The sequence below is a fragment of the Struthio camelus genome, chromosome 1 (genome assembly GCF_040807025.1).
Source record: "Struthio camelus isolate bStrCam1 chromosome 1, bStrCam1.hap1, whole genome shotgun sequence".
NCBI lineage: Eukaryota > Metazoa > Chordata > Aves > Struthioniformes > Struthionidae > Struthio > Struthio camelus.
The window spans coordinates 212,092,432-212,101,901 of record NC_090942.1 but is presented as its reverse complement, the minus strand read 5'-3'; the positions used below and the strand labels follow the sequence as shown (position 1 = coordinate 212,101,901).

At 47.1% G+C, this 9,470-nt stretch overlaps 1 protein-coding gene across 1 annotated transcript; it reads left to right on the top strand.

Moving 5' to 3' along the window:
* The first annotated feature begins 8,034 nt into the window (after positions 1-8,034).
* FUT4 (fucosyltransferase 4) lies at positions 8,035-9,132 on the top strand. Its single transcript, XM_009690184.2, has one exon. The coding sequence runs from the start codon at positions 8,050-8,052 to the stop codon at positions 9,130-9,132; it is 1,083 nt and encodes a 360-aa protein (XP_009688479.2). The 5' UTR covers positions 8,035-8,049.
* The last annotated feature ends 338 nt before the right edge of the window (positions 9,133-9,470 follow it).

The following is a 9,470-nucleotide window of genomic DNA, read 5'->3' as shown; positions in this document are numbered from 1 at the left end:
TCCAGCTAAGAGTATTCAAACGCTGACAGATCTTTCAAAGGCTATGTCTACATTATCAAGTAATAAGGCACAATAAAAGGGGATCAATATATTAAAGCAATCGGTATTGAGGGTCCCTCAACTAGACTATAAGTGTTTCAGGAGATTTACTTCAAACTAGAGCTAGTCTAGTTCACTGGACCTCATGTCCCCTCTGTGCTCGAGATTCAGATATACTTGAAGAAAAGCTATACCACAAACCCTCACACTCTGGACTGGGGGACTCTCACTGGGTAAAGTGAGAGAATCAGACCTTTTGTCTGTTTTGTACAGATGGTGGTTGCACATCACTGTTCCTGCCACTGTTGCTTGTGTAAGATCTCACAGGCAAAAGCAATTCTTGTATTTGTTCTTGCTCATTTACAAGTGATAACATGGTATCTGCTGCCCAAGTCCTTATTCTGCCTCTAAGCTTGGCCACTGCCAAACAGAAGTGAAGTATGGAGGGAATGGTGTGCTTAATCCTTCAGTTGTGGCAACTCTCCAGAAGGACACCCCAAATAAATCAACTTGCATCTTCCCACAGATCCTTTTCTGTGAGGAGGAAGAAAGGGACAGTGAATTTCTGAGAGTCGTTGCCACTGCAATTGTTTTGCCTGGGCTAAATGGAGGATTTTCTCTAAGGAGATAAACCTGGACTGGAGGGACCACAGAACAGCTGAAACATTGGATGACCAGCAGGAAGTGCAAAACCTTGTCTGTGAGGGACCACAGGTAGCACCCTCTGCCAAGAGCAGGCACCATGACTTTGCCACTGTCAGACAGAATTTTAGGAGTCCAAACCTATTTTCAAGGGAGTGTTTTTTGCCCTGTGAAGCATCATGATCTTTGATTCTTAGTAGTCAGCAGCTAACAGCTTTGGGAGGGCAAATGCACTGTGGACAAGTTTGTCATTGACGTCCTTAAGACTATCACTCCGGCCCTCTTACTGGAGCTAGTCCACGTGGAGGGTGCTAGTAAGACCCCTTGAACCTTTGCTTACGTGGGTTCTGCAATTGTATGGATGCTTTTCATGCTCTAATGCAGTGCTCGGGTCAGGGCAACTATAATTATATAAACTGTTAGAGCTGCAAGTCGCTTGTTCTTCAGCCCTGATGGACCACTGAGACAGTTTATGGACATCTCGGGAAGCTTCCCTGAAAGGTCTCACAACATCCGTGTTTTTTTTAACTCTAGTCCCAGAATCAAAGTGGATGCTGATGCCTTTTTTGAGCAGAAAAAGGATCATTTGTAGCGTTTGGGTGCCTGCCTGAATCACTTAAGGCATTTCAATGCATAACTGTATTACCAGGCTTTGCTTGGACAACTGAAGGAGACCATGCCCAGTTTAGTCATGCCTTTACTACATGCCATATTAAAATTGAAGATGCTTTTGTCATCTGACTACCAGGTACCGTTGCCTGTGTGAAGGACTGGATATGAACTTTCTCAGCCTCCTCCAAATTACCTCCAAGTACCTGCTGTGCCCTAAGTAGTTTTTTTTTCTTTGTCTCTATGTAATGTTCTCATGACAAATAAGATGTGGGTGAGCTTTTTCTTTCAGACTGGAATAAAGAGAAGTTGTTATGCAATATATCTAAGCTGCTACTATAAAAAAAAAAACACTTTATAAAATGCTCGTTGCTTGAAAGGGCTGAATTAAGCAATGGAGATTCAACAAGCCCATTATTTCATTTTTTTCTTCTAAATATTTTCTCCTTTTTTATCATTGGTAGAAGCAGATGAGAGTGATAGTGTTCTAGTTACCAGGGGAGTGCTTGTAGGCAAACTTTAATATATTAACTTGGAGTAACAACTGCATCCCTCAGCACTCTCTGAACTGATCTCTCTAGTCCAGTGATTCAAAGATACTCTGTGCTAGCAGAAAGGCCTGTATTCCTGAAGCCAGTGGGAGAATTACAGATCTTCACCTTAAAATAATTTTATATATCCATCTGCAGATTAGGTCTGAAGGTGCAGTTTATACCTACTTCTTTCTCTCTGAATTTATGAGCCTACTTTTCATAGTTCAGTGCTCCAAAAAACAAGCAAGATTGAAATCCGTGATAATAGCTAACAAATATCCACAGAGTCACATTTTGGCTTGCTTTGGGTAGGAGAGTTTTCTGCTCCAGTTTTGGCTCCTATTTACGAACAGCAAAGATGTCTACTGCAACGGAAGGTAGAAGAGCATTTGGGGACAGTATCCTTGATTGACCGTGTGCTCAGCACATCTGTTTGTGCCTGTGCCGTGACCTGCAAATGCCAGCTTTGCATAGGTTTAATCCAACTCTACTCACAGGCACAAATGGAACTGTAGCCAGGCAGAATATTTTAACATCACATTTGCTTCATGTGCCAGTCATGCACAGTGTGGCTTGCCTGTCCATCCCATGAGGCAGGCATCAACTTTCAACTGGATCTTTTATCTCTGGTCAGATTTCAGAATTTTAAACTGTCAAGCAACAAGATCATAATCCCAAATATGAAACATTAAGTAATCAAATTATAGGCTTGTAAACATTATACTAAAATAGAGCATGCAATTTATACAGAACAGAACTTATATCACCACTCTTTTGCACACAGGATTTACTGCCTTACTTGGCAAAAATTTCCATTGAAAAGGGACTGTTTATGCAGAAGAGATTTCAAAGTCATTATTAGTGTCATTTTGGTACCAGATAGCGTCCTGCCACTCTTTTAAGCAGGTCGCATTGTTTTAGGATTAAAAAACCCCACAGGATTTCCTTGGTTGATAGAACCTGGCTTGATAGCTGTGGCTGAAAATACAACTTCATCATCCAGTACCTTTTTAAACTTTGTTTTCAAGACAGTTCTTAAATAACTTCAAAGAATCTTCCAGGCTTAAGTACTTCTCAAGTGTGACAAAACAGAATGATTCAGAGGAGCTGAGGAAGCCAGATTGGCAGCCCTAGGCAGAAAAAAAAAATACTGCTGTTAGAAAATGCAAATATTTAACATTCAAAAAAGCAAAATATTTTTTTTTTATTTTGCAACAGCTTCATTGCTAAGGGCCAGCATTTTTTTTTAATTCCTGTCTATCAGCAACAGTAGAGCTTACTGCAGTTTCCATGGAGCAGTTAATCACAGTTCCCTGACTTGTGTACACAGCACCAAGAATTCTGTGCGGTCCTCAGTCCAAGAAGGAGCTAGATCCTGGGCTGTTTTGCCTCCAAAAGCAGATAAAATCTGGATTGTCTGCAGGCATACAATGCCATTGCTTATCTTTCATTACGTTGTGCTTCCCATTGGTGTCTACGGGAGTCAGAGTGAACAAAACTGCTTGACAAAACCCTACTTTTATGAAAAAGAAATACTGTGAAGGAAGTGCTGTGCCAATCTCCATGTTCCCAGCTCTGCTCAGGTGCGGTTTGTGAAAGCAGTGCTAGGGGCAGGGCATAGCTGGTGGTTACAAATCCATAGGGCTGCTGCGCCTCAGAGTATCTGATTTAAATGGTGCCACTGATAAACTGCGTCTTAAGCCAGAAATGAGGCAAAACAGAGCTGACAAGTGAATAATTGTGCCAGACTGCTATTTCTTCTCTATAGAAGAAGTGAGATATTAAAAAGAAGGACAGAAAAGCCAGTAATCTCTACACGGTAATGAGACCATCTAACTTCTGATGGTGGCATTGACAAAGGTTCTTTCCATAACCTTGGGAAGTCTGTCCACACAGCTGTCTCTCCCTGTACCCTAACATACCATGTCTTGTTCATAAGTTTACTACACCAAAATTTCTAAAAGGCTGTTAGACATTTAGATGAAGGCACTTCTGCTGTTACCTTTATTAGTGATTTTGATGAGAATCTAATCAAAATATATTTTTGCACTGTCTCTCACTTCATGAGAAGTTTGAAGAAAGGGTAGCAATAACACAACTATCAGGTCTGTAATTTTTAGAAATCTAAAATATGCCTTAAAAATAAGTTTCTTCATGCTCTAGATACAAGCTCTATAAAGACTTTCATACTAGTGGATTACTTGTGATGTGTACATGTAAACACATACAGATCTCCACTGAAACAGTTGTAATATGAAGTGGAACTTATTGTGAAAGTCTCACTCAGTGAAACATTTTAGGCTGCTTTCCTCTCATCTTGAATTGTCTAATTTTTATTTGCCATAATAAAACAAATGGGAAACGTTATAATACTACATTTCCATGCTGTATATACCATAGGAATTTAATGTAAATTTCAATAATAGCTTTCTTCAATATGCACTGTAAAGTTTTGGCTGATGGTGAGCTGATGAATGTAGAAAGCATCGTTTTGATCAGCAGAGTTGTTCCCACATGACATTAATCTTAAAATTAGAAGGATGCCATTGCAATACAGTTGAATTTCATATTGAATTTTCACTGTGAGACTGCAAAAAATCAAAAGTAACTAGCTAACTCTAGCTACTAATCATGAAAAAGAAAGCATATTTTATTTTCAAATTTACCACTACTTGGCTTATGAAACTTTTGTGTTTAGATGCCCTGAAACATTTTGCAAACGCTAATTTAATGCCAAATGTTTTTGTTGTCATCACTGTGTGCAGGATCCGGCCTGAGCTGATGAATTAGCTGTAATTGGCTAGGCCTTGGAATTGAAATGGCTTAGCAACAAATCTTCGAACAATAGACATGAAAACTTGACTAGGCAAGTAAAATGTGGTTTAGCTTCCTCCAAAGTCTTACATCAATGCTGAAATTTATGCCTCTGAAGGAACTGCAATTGCAGCTGATATGATCGAATGTATTGGATGAATCACAATTCCACAGAAGTCAGTTGAGCTTTCCCACTGCCTTTCATTGGTCCCAAATTTTTCACATTATTTGCAGAAATGGGTCAGGAAAGAAAATTAGTAAAACTAAAGTTGAGCTTTTAGACCACTTTGAATCCTTAGTTAAGGCAGACTAGGGGCTGTGCTCTTTTTAGCTGATGTTCATTGTACTCTGTGGGCTCTGGATAGACTCAGGGCAGTTTGTGCTATTGGCTTTTTAATGGGCGCTCTGAATGGGGAGAAAGATATTTATTGCGTTAGGGAATTGAAAGTGCAGAGAATTTGACTTTTGGTTGGCATTATATTATATTTCCGTATTCATGTGGAGTTTTCTTTTACTATGGAGTCATTTTCCCAGATTCCCATGATGTAACATAAATCAGTGTGGTTATTTGTCAAGACAGCTCCTGTGTATACTGAATTAATTTTTTTTGCTGATATTGGCTAGCACACTACTTTGCAGACAATACTAAACTAGAAAGGGGGTTGACATACTGGACAGTAGAGCTTCAGTTTGCAGAGGCCTTGAGAAACTTAAATAATGAGACCACGAAAACCTTGTGAAGTTCAACAAGGAGAAATACATCTGCCTCTGCATGTGAGGCAGAAAACCGCATGCATTGGTACAGGCTGGGAATAGACTGGCTGATAAGCAATCGTGCTGAAAGGAACCTGGGGGTTACAGCGAACACAAACTGAATGTGAGTGAGCAGTGAACGCTTTTCAAAAATAAAGCAAACCACATGCTGGGCAACATCAGGAGAAGTATGTCCAGCAGTATGTCCTGAGGTTCAGAGAGCTGAACTTGGGCTAGTCTTGTGAAGAGGTGGTGAAGTGATGTTTCAATAGCAGCCAGGTTGAAAGTAAATTATGAAGAAGATAGAGCCAGACTGTTCTTGGATATAACAAAGGGCAACAGCCACAAATTACAGTTTGGGAGTGCAGGGCTAGACATGAGGAAAAAATTCTTCACTAAGAGGGTGTTGCAGCGTGGGAACAGCACGGCTGCCTAGAGATGTTACGAAGCCCCCATCCTTTAACGTGTTCAAGACCTCGATGCTAGTCGAGCTGCTACCTAGGTGAGCGCCTGGGCTGGCGTTGGCAATGGTTCTGCTTTGAGTGCGAGGGTGGACTAGTGACCTTCAGAGCTCCCTTCTAACCAACACTGTGTGTTAGAAAGAGGCAATATGATACTGACTTTGGCTAACGAAGCTATGATGACCATCTGTAACTGTAATTTTGATGTTGTGATAAATATATGCACATATAGATCTTTTCACACGAGCCCATTCAAGGATCAGAGCTCCTTTAAGGACTGCTTGGGTTTAGCACATCCCATTTTTGTTCTCTGTAATTGAATGCAGCTGGGCCAACAAGACGGTAATCCTCGAAGATTTTCCAAGTTCTAGCAAATGAGATAGGAGTTTGTTTGTACATAAATTGGAGAAATACGGTATGGAAGTATAGAAAATTTTGCACGTGAGGTTCCAGCGCAGAAGAAAATGCCATTGAACTATAACCACTGGTGCTGGGTGTTTTTTGTATTTTATGAATACTTCCAACATCGCCAGTGCAAGTCTGCAAGTGATTTTATGTACAACTATTAAATTAAGTTTATGGAGACATACCTAGTTATTAGCTTACTAACATCAACCTCACACACAACTGTTCTTTATTCTGGGGGGGGGAACAGTCGTAAATCACTTTCTCTACTAACACAGTGACAAGTCATGGGGCCTTGGCCTGTTTGGTATGTAAATACAATGCTGCAGTGTAAATGGTCAGTGAGCCTTCACTGTCACTGAAGACAGCGGTCTTACACCAGGCATAAAATTCTCGCTGAATATATGCCTGATGTAACTTCGTTGTTTTCAGTGGGTTTATAAAAGAGATGACCTTGGATCTATAGTGCTGGATAAGAAAATGCGTAGTGTCAGATTTGGAAACTGTCCGGTTTCTCTGAACTGTGTGAATCAAAGATCTCTTAGGTCACTGAAGCAAATGTGAAATACTGAGATACTTTTCACACCGTTATTCTGAGTGAAACAGAGCTGGAAAAGGTAATTTTCTGTTAATCGTAAAGTTTTATATTTGTTTAAATACCTGTCGGGTTTAAAAATTAAACATGGTTGATTCTAAAAGATGTTCTGAAACTACAAATAAAAAATTCCACTTGTTTATAAAGTATTTATTTCTCCCTTGCCAAACTGTAAATCCTTTCAGAGGCACTTGAAACTGTTTGATGAATTTGGCAGGAATTCAAAGCTACTGTGGCTGCTCTCTCTCCGTTTGTTTGCCAAATGATTTGTTCAAAACTTTTCTCCGCTTTACTTCCAAAACAACAACTGTTCAGAAAGAAAGTCCCCTGCCTCTTCCACTGTACTTTCCTGCATGCCCACCCAATACAGTACATGAGCTTATGCGGGAAAGGGATTTTGAGTTAAAACCTCTGGCTCTGGGAGGGAGGTGGATGGGAAGGAACGGAAAGAGAGAAGGTGCGTGGGAAGCAAGGGGGCACGTTCATCCTGAGCGAGAGGGAAAGGAGCGAGCGTCAGCCCTGGGGCCCGCGTGCCGCGACAGCCCGGGCTGTGCTGTGCGCGCGCCGGGGTGCCTGCGCCCCCGCTCTGCTCCCCGCGTGGGGAAGGCCAGGCAGCCCTGAAGCCCAGGCCGAGCCGCGGCCTGACCGCGCGCCGTGGGCCTTCTGGGGCGCGAGGGCGGGCGCGGGGGAGCGGGACGCGGGCCTGCGCGGCAGGCGGGCAGCAGCGGCGGAGGCCGGCGGAGACGGGCGGGAAGGGAGGGCGTGAGGCTGTGAGACTAAGCCGCAGGCGAGGAAGGGGAGAAAGAGCAGGCAGAGGGATGGGAGGGGGGAGACGCCCACGCGGGACCAGGGGCAGGGAGCGCCCGGCTGCCAGCCCTGAGGGCGGGGGGAGCCGCGGCGGCAGCGGCCCCGCGCAGGCGGGCGGGGCGGGGCGGGGGCTCGGCCGCCGCCGCCGCCGCCGGGAGCGGGCGGTTGGTTCCGGGCCGGGGGCCGGGCCGGCATGGCCGGGCGGGGCGGCGTTGGCGGCAGCTGCCCGCCCTCGGCCGGCGGGTGTCCGCCGCCGCGGGCCGGGGCGCCGGCGGGGCAGGGGGTGGGCGCTGAGAGGCGGCGGCGGCAGCAGCAGCAGCAGCAGCAGCATGCGCGGGCCGGCGCCGGCCCGGCGGCTCCTGGGCGGGCAGAGCGGCGGCGGGCGGCCGCGATGGAGCCGGGCCCGCGGCGCCGCCCCGCCGCGCGGCCGCGCTGCCCGCGGCGCTGGTGGCGGCGGCTGCGCTGGGCGCTGGCGGCCGCGCTGCTGGGCGCAGCCCTGGCCCTCTACGCCTGCCTGCGGGAGCCGGGGCCGCCGCCGGCCCCCGGGGCCGCGGCCGGGGCCGGGGGCGAGGTGAGCGTGCTGCTGTGGTGGGAGCCCTTCGGGCGGCCGCGGCGCACGGCCGACTGCCGGCGGCGCTACAACATCACCGGCTGCCGCCTCAGCGCCGACCGGAGCCGGCTGGGCGAGGCGCGGGCCGTCCTCTTCCACCACCGCGACCTGGCGCTGCACGGCGCCCAGGGGCTGCCCCGCGGGCCCCCGCCGCGGCCCCCGGCCCAGATCTGGGTCTGGATGAACTTCGAGTCGCCTTCGCACTCGCCCGGCCTCCGAGACTTGGCCGGTATCTTCAACTGGACCATGTCTTACCGGGCCGACTCGGACGTCTTCGTGCCCTACGGGTACCTCTACGAGCTGCCGGCGCCGCGGCCCTTCAGCCTGCCCCGCAAGACCCGGCTGGTGGCCTGGGTCATCAGCAACTGGAACGAGGAGCACGCCCGGGTGCGCTACTACCGCCAGCTGAAAGAGCACCTGGCCATCGACGTGTACGGGGCGCGGGGCCTGGCGCTGGCCGAGGGCGGCGTGGTGACCACCATCTCCGCCTACAAGTTCTACCTGGCCTTCGAGAACTCCCAGCACACCGACTACATCACCGAGAAGCTCTGGAGGAACGCCTTCGCCGCCAGCGCCGTCCCCGTCGTCCTCGGCCCCCGCAGAGCCAACTACGAGCGCTTCATCCCTCCCGACTCTTTCATCCACGTGGATGATTTCCCCAGCCCTCGGCGGCTGGCCACCTACCTGAAATTCCTCGATAAGAACAAGCCGAACTACAGGAGGTATTTCGCCTGGAGGAAGAAATACGAGGTCCACGTCACCTCGTTCTGGGACGAGCATTACTGCAAGGTTTGCGAGGCCGTAAGGACGGCTGGGAATCAGATCAAGACTGTGCGAAATCTGGCCAGCTGGTTTGAAAGCTGATGTTTCTGGCGGGTGAGGCTTGCTGGGCCTCTCCCGGGAAGAGACTGTCAAAGCTGAGCGAGGGCTGGCTCTCGCAGAGGTCACCTGCTTGGTCAAAGCGGTACGTGGAGGTCCGTCATCGGCGGGAAAAGCATGCAGATATAGGTAAATAAGCTGTGAAAAGTTGATGAAAGAGAGATTTTTTTTATGAAAGTGCAACATGATGAAAGTACGAAGGACTATCAGGCAGTTCTTCAAGACTAAAGTTAAATTAAGCTTCCGAAAGTCCTGCAGATCTGAAAGCTTTGCAGATGTGCACAGCTAGACGTAAATAAACTATGCCAAGTTCTTCAGCCATG

Coding starts and splice junctions, on each gene's coding strand:
- FUT4 (XM_009690184.2), top strand. CDS start 8,050: ATGGAGCCGGGCCCGCGGCGCCGCCCCGCCGCGCGGCCGCGCTGCCCG.